A 17,212-nucleotide genomic window follows, 5' to 3' on the forward strand; every position below is an offset into this window, starting at 1 on the left:
CCCCCGAAATTCTCCCCAAATTCTCCCAAATCCCCCAAATTCTCCCCAAATTAACCCAGATTCTCCCAAAATCCACAAAAATCCCCCCAAAACCCGCCCAAAACCCCCAAATTTGCCCCCAAAACCCCCAAATTTCCCGAAATTTCCCGGAATTTCCCGGAACTTTCCGGAACTTTCCCCAAAATGCAGAACCTGTACGAGAGCATCCGCTCGGAGCCCTTCAAGATCCCCGAGGACGACGGCAACGACCTCACGCACACCTTCTTCAACCCCGACCGCGAGGGCTGGCTGCTCAAGCTGGGTAAGCCCCGCCCACCACGCCTGGGACACGCCCACCGCACCTGGGACACGCCCTCACCTGGCCACGCCCAAAAATCCCGGTGGGAATTGGCCAAAATTCCGATTTTTGGGCTTTTTTTGGGGTTTTGTGGGGCTTTAGGGTGGTTCAGAAAGGGTGGGGCATGTTCTTGGCCACTTCCACCACACATGGGACACGCCTACAGCGCCTGGGCCACGCCCTCACCTGGCCACGCCCAAAAATCCCTGTGGGAATTGGCCAAAATTCCGATTTTTGGGGCTTTTTTTGGGGTTTTGTGGGGCTTAAGGTGATTCAGAGTGGGTGGGGCATGTTCTTGGCCACGCCCACCACACCTGGGACACGCCCACCGCACCTGGGACCCGCCCTCACCTGGCCACGCCCAAAAATCCCGGTGGGAATTGGCCAAAATTCCGATTTTTGGGCTTTTTTTGGGGTTTTGTGGGGCTTAAGGTGATTCAGAGTGGGTGGGGCATGTTCTTGGCCACGCCCGCCACACATGGGACACGCCCACAGCGCCTGGGACACGCCCTCACCTGGCCACGCCCAAAAATCCCGGTGGGAATTGGACAAAATTCCGATTTTTGGGCTTTTTTTGGGGTTTTGTGAGGCTTAAGGTGGTTCAAAGTGGGTGGGGCATGTTGTTGGCCACGCCCACCACACCTGGGACACGCCCACCGCACCGGGACACGCCCTCACCTGGCCACGACCGAAAATCCCGGTGGGAATTGGCCAAAATTCCAATTTTTGGGCTTTTTTTGGGGTTTTGTGGGGCTTAAGGTGGTTCAAAGTGGGTGGGGCATGTTCTTGGCCACGCCCACCACACCTGGGACACGCCCTCACCTGGCCACGCCCAAAAATCCCGGTGGGAATTGGCCAAAATTCCGATTTTTGGGCTTTTTGGGGGGGTTTTGTGGGGCTTAAGGTGATTCAGAGTGGGTGGGGCATGTTCTTGGCCACGCCCACTGCACCTGGGACACGCCCACTGCACCTAGGACTTGCCCTCACCTGGCCACGCCCAAAAATCCCGGTGGGAATTGGACAAAATTCCGATTTTGGGCATTTTTTTGGTTTTTTTGGGGCTTGAATGGGGTGAAAGTGGGTGGGGCAGGACTCTGACCACGCCCACTATGCTTGGGACACGGCCACCGCACCTGGGCCCCACCCTCACCTGGCCACGCCCCCCAAATCCCACTGAAATCACTCCAAAATTCCAAATTTTGGGCATTTTGAAAGGTTTAATGAGGCTTGAAGTGGGTGGGGCATGACTCTGGCCACGCCCGCTGCACCTGGGCCACGCCCACCTCACCTGGGCCACGCCCTCACCTGGCCACGCCCAAAAGTTCCCGCTCAAATGACTCAAAATTCCCAATTTTTTGCATTTCTTGGTCTTTTCTGGGGTTAAAGTGGGTGGGACTCAGCCCTGGCCACGCCCACATTCATTGGCCACACCCACCTCGCATGACCACGCCCACCTCCCCCGGCCACGCCCCCTCCCAGTTCCCCCCAGTCTCTCCCAGTTCGGTTTTGCTGAATTTTAATGAAATTTTTTTCTCTTTTTCTTTCTTTTTTTTCCTTGAAAATCCCAAAATTCCCCAAAATTTCCCCAAATTCCCCAAAATTGACCCAAAATTTCCCCAAATTCTCCAAAATTTTTGGAAATTTCCCCAAAATTCCCCAAAATTTCCCCAAAATTTCCTCCCTGGTGCTGCCTTTGGGACCCCCCAGGAGGTGAGTGCTGGGGTGGGGGAGGGGCAGCGCTTGGGACCCCCCCAAAAATCCCCAAAATTCCCCAAAATTCCTCCCAAAACCCCCAAATTTTCCCCAAAATTTCCCCCAAAATCCCAAATCCCTTCAAATTCCCCCAAATTCTCCCCAAAACCTCCAAGTTTCCCCAAAATTTCCCCAAAATTCACCCCAAGTTTCCCCAAAATTCCTCCAAAAATTCCAAATTTCCCCAAATCCCCCAAATTTTGCCCAAAATCCCCCCAAATTCCCCCCAAACCCTTTCAAAATCCCAAAGAATTTCCCCAAAACCCCCAAATTCCCCCAAAATTCCTCCAAAAATTCCAAATTTCCCCAAATCCCCCCCAATTTTGCCCAAAATCCCCCAAATTTCCCCCAAATTCCCCCAAAATTCCCCCAAAAATTCCAAATTTCCCCAAATCCCCCCAAATTTTGCCCAAAATCCCCAAGAATTTCCCCAAAATCTCCCAGATTTCCCCCCCAAAACCCCCAAATTTCCCCCAAAAATTTGAAATTTCCCCAAATCCCCCCAAATTTTGCCCCAAATCCCCAAGAATTTCCCCCAAATTCCCCCAAAATTTCCCCAAAAATTCCAAATTTCCCCAAATCCCCCCAATTTTGCCCCAAATCCCCCAAATTTCCCCCAAATTTCCCCAAAACTCCCCCAAAAATTCCAAATTTCCCCAAATCCCCCCAAATTTTGCCCAAAATCCCCCAAATTTGCCCCAAACTCCCCCTCAGGCGGGCGGGTGAAGACGTGGAAGCGCCGTTGGTTCATCCTGACCGACAACTGCCTCTACTACTTCGAGTACACCACGGTGAGAGACCCAAAATCCCCCAAATTCACCCCAAAAATCCCAAATTCCCCCAAATTCACCCCAAAATTCACTTCAGGAGCTCCAAAATGCCCCAAATCCGCCCAAAATCGGCCAAAATCCACCCAAAAAACACCCAAAATTCCCCAAATTCACCCCAAAAGTCCCAAATCTGCCTCTACTACTTCGAGTACACCACGGTGAGAGACCCAAAACCCCCCAAATTCACCCCAAAAATCCCAAATTCCCCCAAATTCACCCCAAAATTCACTTCAGGAGCTCCAAAATGCCCCAAATCCGCCCAAAATCGGCCAAAATCCACCCAAAATAACCCAAAAATCCCCAAATTCACCCCAAAAAGCCCAACTCTGCCTCTACTACTTCGAGTACACCACGGTGAGAGACCCAAAATCCCCCAAATTCACCCCAAAAATCCCAAATTCCCCCAAATTCACCCCAAAATTCACTTCAGGAGCTCCAAAATGCCCCAAATCCGCCCAAAATCGGCCAAAATCCACCCAAAAAACACCCAAAAATCCCAAATCTGCCTCTACTACTTTGAGTACACCACGGTGAGAGACCCAAAATCCCCCAAATTCACCCCAAAAATCCCAAATTCTCCCAAATTCACCCCAAAATTCACTTCAGCAGCTCCAAAATGCCCCAAATCCGCCCAAAATCGGCCAAAATCCACCCAAAATAACCCAAAAATCCCCAAATTCACCCCAAAAATCCCAACTCTGCCTCTACTACTTCGAGTACACCACGGTGAGAGACCCAAAATCCCCCAAATTCACCCCAAAAATCCCAAATTCCCCCAAATTCACCCCAAAATTCACTTCAGGAGCTCCAAAATGCCCCAAATCCGCCCAAAATCGGCCAAAATCCACCCAAATTCACCCCAAAAATCCCCAAATTCACCCCAAAAATCCCAACTCTGCCTCTACTACTTCGAGTACACCACGGTGAGAGACCCAAAATCCCCCAAATTCACCCCAAAAATCCCAAATTCCTCCAAATTCACCCCAAAATTCACTTCGGGAGCTCCAAAATGCCCCAAATCCGCCCAAAATCGGCCAAAATCCACCCAAAATAACCCAAAAATCCCCAAATTCACCCCAAAAATCCCAACTCTGCCTCTACTACTTCGAGTACACCACGGTGAGAGACCCAAAATCCCCCAAATTCACCCCAAAAATCCCAAATTCCCCCAAATTCACCCCAAAATTCTCTTCAGGAGCTCCAAAATGCCCCAAATCCGCCCAAAATCGGCCAAAATCCACCCAAATTCACCCCAAAAATCCCAACTCTGCCTCTACCACTTCGAGTACACCACGGTGAGAGACCCAAAATCCCCCAAATTCACCCCAAAAATCCCAAATTCCCCCAAATTCACCCCAAAATTCACTTCAGGAGCTCCAAAATGCCCCAAAATACCTAAAAAACACCCCAAAATCCCCAAATTCACCCCAAAAATCCCAAATCTGCCTCTACTACTTCGAGTACACCACGGTGAGAGACCCAAAACCCCCCAAATTCACCCCAAAAATCCCAAATTCCCCCAAATTCACCCCAAAATTCACTTCAGCAGCTCCAAAATGCCCCAAATTCACCCTAAAAATCCCAAAAAATACAAAAATTCCCCAAATTTCCCCAAAATTTGGGAATTCCAGGACAAGGAGCTGCAGGGGATCATCCCTGAGGTGGAATCTGCCCCAAAATCCCCCAAAATTCCCCCAAAACTCCCCAAAAATTCCCAAAAAATTCCCCCAAAAAATCACAAATTTCCTAAAATTCCCCAAAATTCCCCCAAATTTCCCCAAAATTTGGGAATTCCAGGACAAGGAGCCGCGGGGGATCATCCCCCTGGAGAACCTGAGCATCCGCGAGGTCGAGGATCCGCGCAAACCGGTGAGAGACACAGCCCCAAAATCGCCAAAAATCACCCCAAAATCAGCCCAAAAATCCCCAAAAATCAGCCCAAAATCAGCCCAAAAATCCCCAAAAATCCCCCAAAATTACCCCAAAAATCAGCCCAAAAATCACCCGAAAATCAGATCAGAATCAGCCCAAAAATCCCCAAAATTACCCCAAAAATCAGCCCAAAAGTCAGCCCAAAATCACCCCAAAATCAGCCCAAAAATCCCCAAAATTACCCCAAAAATCAGCCCAAAAGTCAGCCCAAAATCAGCTCAAAATCAGCCCAAAAATCCCCAAAATTACCCCAAAAATCAGCTCAAAATCAGCCCAAAAATCCCCAAAATTACCCCGAAAATCAGCCCAAAATCTCAAAAAAATCTCCAAAAGTCAGCCTTAAATCAGCCCCAAAATCACCCCAAATATCAGCTCAGAATCAGCCCAAAAATTACCAAAATCACCCCAAAAATCACCCAAAAATCAGCCTGAAAATCACCCCAAAATCAGCCTGAAAATACCCAAAATCAGCCCAAAAATCACCCCAAAATCACCAAAATTACCCCAAAAATCAGCCCAAAAATCCCCAAAATTACCCCAAAAGTCACCCTAAAAATCACCCGAAAATCAGCCCAAAAATCATCCCAAAATCACCTGAAATCAGCCTGAAAATCCCCAAAATCAGCCCCAAATATCTCCAAAAATACCCCAAATCAGCCTAAAAATCAGCCCAAAAATCACCCCAAAATCTCCAAAAATCACCCCAAAAATCAGCCCAAAAATCTCCAAAATTACCTGAACAATCAGCCCAAAAATCTCCCCAAAATCTCCAAAAATCAGCTCAAAAATCAGCCCAAAAATGACCCCAAAAGATCTCGAAAAATCAGCTCAAAAGCACCCCAAAAATCCCCCAAAATCCCCCAAAATCCCCCAAAATCTCCCCAAAATCCCCAAAAATCAGCCCAAAAATCACCCCAAAAATCTCCCAAAACACCCCAAAAATCAGTCCAAAAATCAGCGCAAAAATCAGCCCAAAAATCCCCAAAAATCTCCCAAAACACCCCAAAAATCACCCAAAAATCCCCAAAAATCCCCCAAAAAATCCCCAAAAATCCCCCAAAAATCCCCCAAAATCCCCAAAAATCCCCCAAAATCACCAAAATCCCCAAAAATCACCCCAAAAATCACCCCAAAAATCTCCCAAAATCAGCCCAAAAATCAGCCCAAAAATCTCCAAAATTACGTCAAAAATCACCCCAAAAATCCCCCAAAAATCCCCCAAAAATCCCCAAAAATCAGCCCCAAATCAGCCCAAAAATCACCCAAAATCTCCCCAAAATCACCCCAAAAATCCCCAAAAATCACCCAAAATCTCCCAAAATCACCCCAAAAATCACCTCAAAATCCCCAAAAATCCCCAAAAATCACCCCAAAAATCTCCCAAAATCAGCCCAAAAATCTCCAAAATTACGTCAAAAATCAGCCCAAAAATCTCCCCAAAATCACCCAAAATCACCCCAAAATCAGCCCAAAAATCCCCCAAATTCCCCAAAATCCCCAAAATTCCCCAAAATTGCCCCAAAACCCCCCAAATCCCCCCAAAATTCCCATTTTTTCCCCTTTTTTGTGCCTTATTTTTTACCCCATGACTCCCAAGTTTTTCCAGTTTTTTCCAGACTGGTTTGTACTGGTTTGTACTGGTTTGTACTGGTTTATACTGGTCCAAACTGGTTTTTAACCCTTTCCAGACCGTTTTAAAGTCCCCAAATCTCCCCAAATCTCCCCAAATTTCCCCCTTTTTCCCCTTTTTTTTCCGTTTTTTTTGCCCCATTTTCCATCCAGATGTTCCCAAATTTCCCCAAACTGGTTTCTACTGGTTTATACTGGTCCAAACTGGTTTGTACTGGTCCCTACTGGTTTTTAACCCTTTCCAGACCTTCTTAAAGTCCCCAAATCTCCTCAAATTTCCCCTTTTTTTCCCTTTTTTCCCCCCCTTTTTTCCCCTTTATTTCAGTTTTTTTGCCCCATTTCTCTCCAGATTTTTCCAGACTGGTTTATACTGGTTTATACTGGTCCAAACTGGTTCCTACTGGTTTTTAACCCTTTCCAGACCATCTTAAAGTCCCCAAATTTCCCTTTTTCCCCCTTTTTTTTCAGTTTTTTTCGCCCCATTTTCCCTCCCGATGTTCCCAAATTTCCCCAAACTGGTTTCTACTGGTTCTAACTGGTCCAAACTGGTTCCCACTGGTTTTTAACCCTTTCCAGACCGTTTTAAAGTCCCCAAATCTCCCCAAATTTCCCCTTTTTTCCCCTTTATTTCAGTTTTTTTTGCCCCATTTTCCCTCCAGATTTTTCCAGACTGGTTTATACTGGTTTATACTGGTCCAAACTGGTTCCCACTGGTGTTTAACCCTTTCCAGACCATCTTAAAGTCCCCAAATTTCCTCATTTTTCCCCATTTTTTCCCCTTTATTTCAGTTTTTTTGCCCCATTTCTCTCCAGATTGTTCCAGACTGGTTTATACTGGTTCTAACTGGTCCAAACTGGTTCCTACTGGTTTTTAACCCTTTCCAGACCATCTTAAAGTCCCCAAATTTCCTCATTTTTCCCCCTTTTTTCCCCTTTATTTCAGTTTTTTTGCCCCATTTCTCTCCAGATTTTTCCAGACTGGTTTCTACTGGTTCTAACTGGTCCAAACTGGTTCCCACTGGTTTTTAACCCTTTCCAGACCATCTTAAAGTCCCCAAATTTCCCTTTTTCCCCCTTTTTTTTCAGTTTTTTTTCCCCCGTTTTCCCTCCAGCTTTTCCCAAAATTTCCCAAACTGGTTTCTACTGGTTTTAACTGGTCCAAACTGGTTTGTACTGGTCCCTACTGGTTTTTAACCCTTTCCAGACCATCCTAAAGTCCCCAAAACCTCCCAATTTTTCCCCTTTTTTTCCCCTTTTTTCCCTTTTTTCGCCCCGTTTTTCCTTCAGCTTTTCCCAAAATTTCCCAAACTGGTTTCTGCTGGTTCTAACTGGTCCAAACTGGTCTGAACTGGTTTCTAATGGTTCCTACTGGTTTTTAACCCTTTCCAGACCATCTTAAAGTCCCCAAATCTCCCCAAATTTCCCCGAATTTCCCCTTTATTTCAGTTTTTTTTGCCCCATTTTCCCTCCAGATTTTTCCAGATTTTTCCAGACTGGTTTGTACTGGTTTATACTGGTTTGTACTGGTTTATACTGGTCCAAACTGGTTCCTACTGGTTTTTAACCCTTTCCAGACCATCTTAAAGTCCCCAAATTTCCCTTTTTCCCCCTTTTTTTTCAGTTTTTTCCCCCCGTTTTCCCTCCAGATGTTCCCAATTTCCCCCAAACTGGTTTCTACTGGTTCTAACTGGTCCAAACTGGTTCCCACTGGTTTTTAACCCTTTCCAGACCTTCTTAAAGTCCCCAAATTTCCCTGAATTTCCCCTTTTTTCCCCTTTATTTCAGTTTTTTTTCCCCCGTTTTCCCTCCAGCTTTTCCCAAAATTTCCCAAACTGGTTTCTACTGGTTCTAACTGGTCCAAACTGGTCTGAACTGGTTTCTAATGGTTCCTACTGGTTTTTAACCCTTTCCAGACCATCTTAAAGTCCCCAAATCTCCCCAAATTTCCCCTTTTTTCTCCTTTTTTTCAGTTTTTTTGCCCCATTTCTCTCCAGATTTTTCCAGTTTTTTCCAGACTGGTTTATACTGGTTTATACTGGTCCAAACTGGTTTTTAACCCTTTCCAGACCGTTTTAAAGTCCCCAAATCTCCCCGAATTTCCCCTTTTTTCCCCTTTTTTCCCCTTTTTTTTCCCTTTTTTTGCCCCATTTTCCATCCAGATGTTCCCAAATTTCCCCAAACTGGTTTCTACTGGTTCTAACTGGTCCAAACTGGTCTGAACTGGTTTCTAATGGTTCCTACTGGTTTTTAACCCTTTCCAGACCGTTTTAAAGTCCCCAAATCTCCCCGAATTTCCCCTTTTTTCTCCTTTTTTTCAGTTTTTTTTGCCCCATTTTCCCTCCAGATTTTCCCAAAATTTCCCAAACTGGTTTCTACTGGTTCTAACTGGTCCAAACTGGTTTGTACTGGTCCCTACTGGTTTTTAACCCTTTCCAGACCATCCTAAAGTCCCCAAAACCTCCCAATTTTTCCCCTTTTTTTCCCCTTTATTTCAGTTTTTTTGCCCCATTTTCCCTCCAGCTTTTCCCAATTTCCCCCAAACTGGTTTGTACTGGTTTATACTGGTCCAAACTGGTCTGAACTGGTTTCTAATGGTTCCTACTGGTTTTTAACCCTTTCCAGACCATCTTAAAGTCCCCAAATTTCCCTTTTTCCCCCTTTTTTTTCAGTTTTTTTGCCCCATTTTCCCTCCAGATGTTCCCAAATTTCTCCAAACTGGTTTCTACTGGTTCTAACTGGTCCAAACTGGTTTCTAATGGTTCCTACTGGTTTTTAACCCTTTCCAGACCATCTTAAAGTCCCCAAATTTCCTCATTTTTCCCCCTTTTTTCCCCTTTATTTCAGTTTTATTGCCCCATTTCTCTCCAGATTTTTCCAGACTGGTTTATACTGGTTTATACTGGTCCAAATTGGTTCCCACTGGTTTTTAACCCTTTCCAGACCATCTTAAAGTCCCCAAATTTCCCTTTTTCCCCCTTTTTTTCAGTTTTTTCCCCCCGTTTTCCCTCCAGCTTTTCCCAAAATTTCCCAAACTGGTTCGTACTGGTTTTAACTGGTCCAAACTGGTTTGTACTGGTCCCTACTGCTTTTTAACCCTTTCCAGACCTTCTTAAAGTCCCCAAATCTCCTCATTTTTCCCCTTTTTTCCCCTATTTTTTCCAGGTTTTTTCCCCCATTTTCTCTCCAGATGTTCCCAAAATTTCCCAAACTGGTTTGTACTGGTTCTAACTGGTCCAAACTGGTTTGTACTGGTCCCTACTGGTTTTTAACCCTTTCCAAACCTTCTTAAAGTCCCCAAATCTCCTCCTTTTTCCCCTTTTCCCCCTTTTTTTCCCCCTTTTTTTGCCCCATTTTCCCTCCAGATGTTCCCAAATTTCCCCAAACTGGTTCCTACTGGTTCTAACTGGTCCAAACTGGTTCCTACTGGTTTTTAACCCTTTCCAGACCATATTAAAGTCCCCAAATTTCCCCGAATTTCCCCTTTTTTCCCCCTTTTTTCCCTTTTTTTCGCCCCGTTTTCCCTCCAGATGTTCCCAAATTTCCCCAACTGGTTTATACTGGTTTGTACTGGTCCAGACTGGTCTGAACTGGTTTCTAATGGTTCCTACTGGTTTTTAACCCTTTCCAGACCATCCTAAAGTCCCCAAAACCTCCCAATTTTTCCCCTTTTTTCCCTTTTTTCGCCCCGTTTTCCCTCCCGATTTTCCCAAATTTCCCCAAACTGGTTTGTACTGGTTCTAACTGGTCCAAACTGGTTTGTACTGGTTTTTAACCCTTTCCAGACCATCTTAAAGTCCCCAAATCTCCTCATTTTTTCCCTTTCCCCCCTTTTTTTCCCCCTTTTTTCGCCCCATTTTCCCTCCAGATTTTCCCAGACTGGTTTATACTGGTTCTAACTGGTCCAAACTGGTTCCCACTGGTTTTTAACCCTTTCCAGACCATCTTAAAGTCCCCAAATCTCCTCACTTTTCCCCTTTTCCCCTTTTTTTTCCCCTTTTTTTCGCCCCGTTTTCCCTCCAGCTTTTCCCAATTTCCCCCAAACTGGTTCCTACTGGTTCTAACTGGTCCAAACTGGTTTCCCCAGCACTGCTTCGAGCTCTACATCCCCAACAACAAGGGCCAGCTGATCAAGGCCTGCAAGACGGAGGCGGACGGGCGGGTGGTGGAGGGGAACCACGTGGTGTACCGCATCTCCGCCCCCACCCGCGAGCAGAAGGACGAGTGGATCAAATCCATCCAGTGAGGGCAGAAAAGGCCCCAAAAAGTCCCAAAAAATTCCCAAAAAATTCCCAAAAAAATTTTAATTATCCGTGGAAATATTTGGGGTTGGGTAAAGGGGGGTTTGGGGGGGTAAAGTGGGAATTTTGGGGGTTAAAATTCAATTTTTCGGCATTAAAATGGGAATTTTTGAGGGGTTTTCGAGATCAAATCCGGCCAAAATTTCCCAAAAAATTCCCAAAAAATTCCCAAAAATTTTAATTATCCCTGATAAAATTGGGGGATGGATAAAGGGGGATTTAGGGGGTTAAAATGGGATTTAGGGGGATAAAATGGGAATTTTTGAGGTTTTTTTCAGGATCAACTCCATCCAGTGAGGGCAGAAAAGGCCCCAAAAAATTCCCAAAAAAGTCCCAAAAAATCCTAAAAAAATTTTAATGATCCGTGGAAATATTTGGGGTTGGGTAAAGGGGGGTTTGGGGGGGTAAAGTGGGAATTTTGGGGGTTAAAATTCAATTTTTCGGCATTAAAATGGGAATTTTTGGGGTTTTTTTGGGGGTTAAATCTGGCCAAAAATTCCTAAAAAATTCCCCCAAAAATTCTGGAATTGTCCCTAAAAAAATTGGGGGTTGGATAAAGGGGGATTTTTGGGGTTAAAATGGGATTTTAGGGGTTAAAATGGGAATTTTGGGTTTTTCGAGATCAAATCCATCCAGTGAGGGCAGAAAAGGCCCCAAAAATTCCCAAAAAATCCTAAAAAATTCTGGAGTTGTCCCTAAAAAAATTGGGGGTTGGGTAAAGGGGGGTTTGGGGGGGTAAAGATGGAATTTTGAGGGTTAAAATGGGATTTTTGGGGGTTAAAATGGGAATTTTTGGGGTTTTTCGGGATCAAATCCAACCAAAAAATCCCAAAAAAAATCCCTAAAAATTCCTAAAAATTCCCTGATAAAATTAGGGTTGGGTAAAGGGGGATTTTGGGGGTTAAAATGGGATTTTTAGGGGTTAAAATGGGAATTTTGGGTTTTTCGGGATCAAATCCATCCAGTGAGGGGCAGAAAAGTCCCCAAAAAAGTCCCAAAAAATTCCTAAAAAAATTTTAATTATCCATGGAAATATTTGGGGTTGGGTAAAGGGGGGTTTGGGGGGGTCAAGTGGGATTTTTAGGGGTTAAAATGGGAATTTTTGGGGGTTTTTTGGGGTAAAATCCATCCAGTGAGGGACAAAAAAGTCCCAAAAAAGTCCCAAAAAATCCTAAAAAATTCTGGAGTTGTCCCTAAAAAATTGGGGGTTGGATAAAGGGGGGTTTGGGGGGGTAAAGTGGGAATTTTGGGGGTTAAAATTCAATTTTTCGGCATTAAAATGTGAATTTTTGGGGGTTTTTTTGGGGTTAAATCCGTCCAGTGAGGGACAAAAAATTCCCAAAAAATTCCCAGAAAATTCCCTGATAAAATTAGGGTTGGGTAAAGGGGGGTTTGGGGGGTTAAATGGGATTTAGGGGGTTAAAATGTGAATTTTGGGTTTTTCGAGATCAAATCCATCCAGTGAGGGCAGAAAAGGCCCCAAAAAAGTCCCAAAAAATTCCCAAAAAATCCTAAAAAATTCTGGAGTTGTCCCTAAAAAAATTGGGGGGTGGATAAAGGGGGGTTTGGGGGGGTAAAGTGGGAATTTTGGGGTTAAAATTCGATTTTTCGGCATTAAAATGGGAATTTTTGGGGGTTTTTTTGGGGGTTAAATCTGGCCAAAAATTCCCAAAAAATTCCCAAAAAATTCCCAAAAAATTTTAATTATCCCTGATAAAATTGGGGGGTGGATAAAGGGGGGTTTGGGGGGTTCAAATGGGATTTTTGGGGGTTAAAATGGGAATTTTGGGTTTTTCGGGATCAAATCCATCCAGTGAGGGCAGAAAAGTCCCCAAAAAAGTCCCAAAAAATCCTAAAAAATTCTGGAGTTGTCCCTAAAAAAATTGGGGGGTGGATAAAGGGGGGTTTGGGGGGGTAAAGTGGGAATTTTGGGGGTTAAAATTCGATTTTTCGGCATTAAAATGGTAAATTTTGGGATCAAATCCATCCAGTGAGGGCAGAAAAGGCCCCAAAAAAGTCCCAAAAAATCCTAAAAAATTCTGGAGTTGTCCCTAAAAAAATTGGGGGGTGGATAAAGGGGGGGTTTGGGGGGTAAAGTGGGAATTTGGGGGTTAAAATGGGATTTTTGGGGATTAAAATGTGAATTTTTGGGGTTTTTCGGGATCAAATCCAGCCATAAATTCCCAAAAAATTCCCAAAAAATTCCCAAAAAATTTTAATTATCCCTGATAAAATTGGGGGGTGGATAAAGGGGGATTTAGGGGGTTAAAATGGGATTTAGGGGGTTAAAATGTGAATTTTTGAGGTTTTTTTCAGGATCAACTCCATCCAGTGAGGGCAGAAAAGTCCCCAAAAAAGTCCCAAAAAAGTCCCAAAAAATTCCCAAAAAAATTTTAATGATCCATGGAAATATTTGGGGTTGGGTAAAGGGGGGTTTGGGGGGGTTGAAATGGGATTTTTGGGGGTTAAAATTCGATTTTTCGGCATTAAAATGGGAATTTTTGGGGTTTTTTTGGGGGTTAAATCTGGCCAAATATTCCTAAAAAATTCCCCAAAAAATTCTGAATTGTCCCTAAAAAAATTGGGGGGTGGATAAAGGGGGGTTTGGGGGGGTAAAGTGGGAATTTTGGGGGTTAAAATGGGATTTTTGGGGGTTAAAATGTGAATTTTTGGGGTTTTTCGGGATCAAATCTGGCCAAAATTTCCCAAAAAATTCCAAAAAAATTTTAATTATCCCTGATAAAATTGGGGGGTGGATAAAGGGGGTTTGGGGGGGGTAAAGTGGGATTTTGGGGGTTAAAATTCGATTTTTGGGGGTTAAAATGTGAATTTTTGGGGTTTTTCGGGATCAAATCCGGCCAAAAATTCCAAAAAAAAAAATCCCAAAAAATTCCTAAAAATTCCCTGATAAAATTAGGGTTGGGTAAAGGGGGGGTTTGGGGGTTAAAATGGGATTTAGGGGGATAAAATGTGAATTTTTGAGGTTTTTTTCAGGATCAACTCCATCCAGTGAGGGACAGAAAAGTCCCAAAAAAGTCCCAAAAAATCCTAAAAAATTCTGGAGTTGTCCCTAAAAAAATTGGGGGGTGGATAAAGGGGGGTTTGGGGGGGTTGAAATGGGATTTTGGGGGTTAAAATTCAATTTTTCGGCAATAAAATGTGAATTTTTGGGGTTTTTTGGGGGTTAAATCTGGCCAAAAGTTCCCAAAAAATTCCCAAAAAATTCCCCAAAAATTCCCAAAAATTTTAATTATCCCTGATAAAATTGGGGGGTGGATAAAGGGGGGTTTGGGGGTTAAAATGGGATTTAGGGGGTTAAAATGTGAATTTTGGGTTTTTCGGGATCAAATCCATCCAGTGAGGGCAGAAAAGTCCCCAAAAAAGTCCCAAAAAATTCCTAAAAAAAATTTTAATTATCCATGGAAATATTTGGGGTTGGATAAAGGGGGGTTTGGGGGGTAAAATGGGAATTTTAGGGGTTAAAATTCGATTTTTGGGGGTTAAAATGTGAATTTTGGGGGGTTTTTTTGGGGTTAAATCCGTCCAGTGAGGGACAAAAAATTCCCAAAAAATTCCCCAAAAAAATCCTAAAAATTCCCCAAAAATTCCCAAAAAATTCTTGAATAATCCCATTCTTAAATGGGATTTTTTTGGTTTTTAAATTGGATTTTTGAGGAATTTTTTTCTTTTTTGGGGGTTTTTGAATGGATTTTTTAGGATTATTTTTGGATTTTAAATTGGATATTTTGGGGGTTTTTTTTTTGGATTTTAGGGGAAGATTTAATTTCATATTTTTTTAATTTTAATTTTAATTTGGAGGGAATTTTAATTTGATTTTTTAAAATTTTAATTCAATTTTAAAGGATTTTTTTCGATTTTTGGGTTTTTTGGGGGAATTTTTTTGAGTTTTTTTTTGATTTTTAAATTGGATTTTTGAGGATTTATTTTCGATTTTTTTGGGGCCTTTTAATCGGGTTTTTTGGGGATTTTTTTTGGTTTTTAAATTGGATTTTGAGGAATTTTTTTCGTTTTTTGGGGGTTTTTGAATGGATTTTTTAGGATTATTTTTGGATTTTAAATTGGATTTTTTGGGGTTTTTTTTTTTGGATTTTAGGGGAAGATTTAATTTCATTTTTTTTTAATTTAATTTTAATTTGGGGGAATTTTAATTTCATTTTTTTTAATTTTAATTCAATTTTTTAAGGAATTTTTTTCAATTTTTTGGGGCTTTTCATTCGATTTTTTTGGTCTTTTTGGTTTTTGGGGGTTTTTTAATTAGATTTTTGAGGAATTTTTTTTTTTTTTGGGGTTTTTGAATGGATTTTTTGGGGGGATTTTTTGAGGTTTTTTGGGGTTTTTTAATTGGATTTTTGAGGGTTTATTTTCAATTTTTTGGGGTTTTTTAATCGATTTTTTGGGGGGATTTTTTGGGGTTTTTGAATGGATTTTTTTTTATTTTAAATTTGATTTTTTGGTGGATTTTTTTTTTATTTTGGGGAAGATTTAATTTCATTTTTTTTTAATTTTAATCAGAATTTGGGGGGAATTTTAATTTCTTTTTTTTAAATTTTAATTCGATTTTTTGAGGTTTTTTTTTATTTTTTGGGGCTTTTTATTCGATTTTTTTGGTCTTTTTTTTTGGTTTTTGGGGGTTTTTTAATTAGATTTTTGAGGATTTTTTTTTATTTTTTGGGGTTTTTGAATGGATTTTTTGGGGGATTTTTTTGAGGTTTTTTGGGGTTTTTAAATTGGATTTTTGAGGGTTTATTTTCAATTTTTTTTTGGCTTTTTAGTCGATTTTTTGGGGGATTTTTTGGGATTTTTTGGGGTTTTTGAATGGATTTTTTTTATTTTAAATTTGATTTTTTGGTGGGAATTTTTTTTTTAATTTAGGGGAAGATTTAATTTCATATTTTTTTAATTTTAATTTTAACTTGGGGGGAATTTTAATTTTTTTTTTTAATTTTAATTCGATTTTTTAAGGAATTTTTTTCAATTTTTGGGGGCTTTTCATTCGATTTTTTTGGTCTTTTTTTTGGTTTTTGGGGGGTTTTTTAATTGGATTTTTGAGGAATTTTTTTCGATTTTTTGGGGTTTTTTAATCGATTTTTTGGGGGATTTTTTGGGGTTTTTGATTGTTTTTTTTATTTTAAATTTGATTTTTTGGGGTTTTTTTTTTGGATTTAGGGGAAGATTTAATTTCATATTTTTTAAATTTTAATTTTAATTTGGGGGGAATTTTAATTTCATTTTTTTAAATTTTAATTCAATTTTTTAAGGAATTTTTTTCGATTTTTTGGGGTTTTTTGTGGGAATTTTTTTGAGGTTTTTTTTGATTTTTAAATTGTATTTTTGAGGATTTATTTTCGATTTTTTTGGGGCTTTTTAATCAATTTTTTGGGGGATTTTTTTGGGGTTTTGAATGGATTTTTTTTTATTTTAAATTTGATTTTTTGGTGGGATTTTTTTTTTTATTTAGGGGAAGATTTAATTTCATATTTTTTTAATTTTAATCAGAATTTGGGGGGAATTTTAATTTCTTTTTTTTAAATTTTAATTCGATTTTTTGAGGTTTTTTTTATTTTTTGGGGCTATTTATTCGATTTTTTTGGTCTTTTTTTTGGGTTTTGGGGGTTTTTTAATTAGATTTTTGAGGATTTTTTTTTATTTTTTGGGGTTTTGAATGGATTTTTTGGGGGGATTTTTTGAGGTTTTTTTGGGGTTTTAAATTGGATTTTTGAGGGTTTATTTTCAATTTTTTTTTTGGCTTTTTAGTCGATTTTTTGGGGGATTTTTTGGGATTTTTTGGGGTTTTTGAATGGATTTTTTTTAATTTTAAATTTAATTTTTTGGGATTTTTTTGGATTTAGGGGAAGATTTAATTTCACATTTTATTAATTTTAATTTTCATTTGGGGGGAATTTTAATTTCATTTTTTTTAATTTTAATTCAATTTTTAAGGAATATTTTCAATTTTTTGGAGTTTTTTAATCGATTTTTGGGGGATTTTTTCCATGGGTTTCCCCGAGGGTTTGGGACCCCCCAGAATTCCCCAAAAATTCCCAAAAATCCCCCAAAATTCCCTAAAATTTCCCCCAGGGCAGCGGTGAGCGTGGATCCTTTCTACGAGATGCTGGCGGCGCGGAAAAAGCGAATTTCCGTCAAGAAAAAGCCGGAAAATCCCTAAAAAAAAAATCCCAAAAAAATCCTCAAAAAATCCCAAAAAATTCCCCAAAATTCCCAGAGGGGGCGGGACCCCCGGAATTCCCACCTGGAACCTCCCCAAAATTCCCAACCAAAAAAAATTTTGGGGGGAATTTCCCCCGAAATTCCTCCGGACTGGGAAAGGACCAAGAGGCTCCGGGAGCCCCAGAATTCCCAAAAAATTCCAAAAAAATTCCCCAAAATTTCAGCCCTGGGAACCCCAAAATTCC

The 17,212-nt window shown here is 41.2% G+C and overlaps 1 protein-coding gene across 2 annotated transcripts in view; it reads left to right on the forward strand.

Moving 5' to 3' along the window:
* Nucleotides 1–17,206, forward strand: part of CYTH2 (cytohesin 2) — a 32,966-nt gene extending 15,760 nt beyond the window's left edge. Inside the window, exons 8-12 of one of the 2 annotated variants that reach the window (XM_059837638.1) lie at nt 190–302; nt 2,802–2,880; nt 4,717–4,788; nt 10,565–10,719; nt 16,878–17,206. In XM_059837638.1, the coding sequence (XP_059693621.1) occupies nt 190–302; nt 2,802–2,880; nt 4,717–4,788; nt 10,565–10,719; nt 16,878–16,965 (507 nt within the window). In that variant the 3' untranslated portion in view covers nt 16,966–17,206. The remainder of the gene's footprint in view (nt 1–189; nt 303–2,801; nt 2,881–4,716; nt 4,789–10,564; nt 10,720–16,877) is intronic. The other variant, XM_059837637.1, reaches the window with a different exon arrangement.
* Nucleotides 17,207–17,212: the final 6 nt, after the last annotated feature.

This window comes from Haemorhous mexicanus, unplaced genomic scaffold (genome assembly GCF_027477595.1).
Source record: "Haemorhous mexicanus isolate bHaeMex1 unplaced genomic scaffold, bHaeMex1.pri scaffold_189_ctg1, whole genome shotgun sequence".
In the NCBI taxonomy this organism is placed as follows: domain Eukaryota; kingdom Metazoa; phylum Chordata; class Aves; order Passeriformes; family Fringillidae; genus Haemorhous; species Haemorhous mexicanus.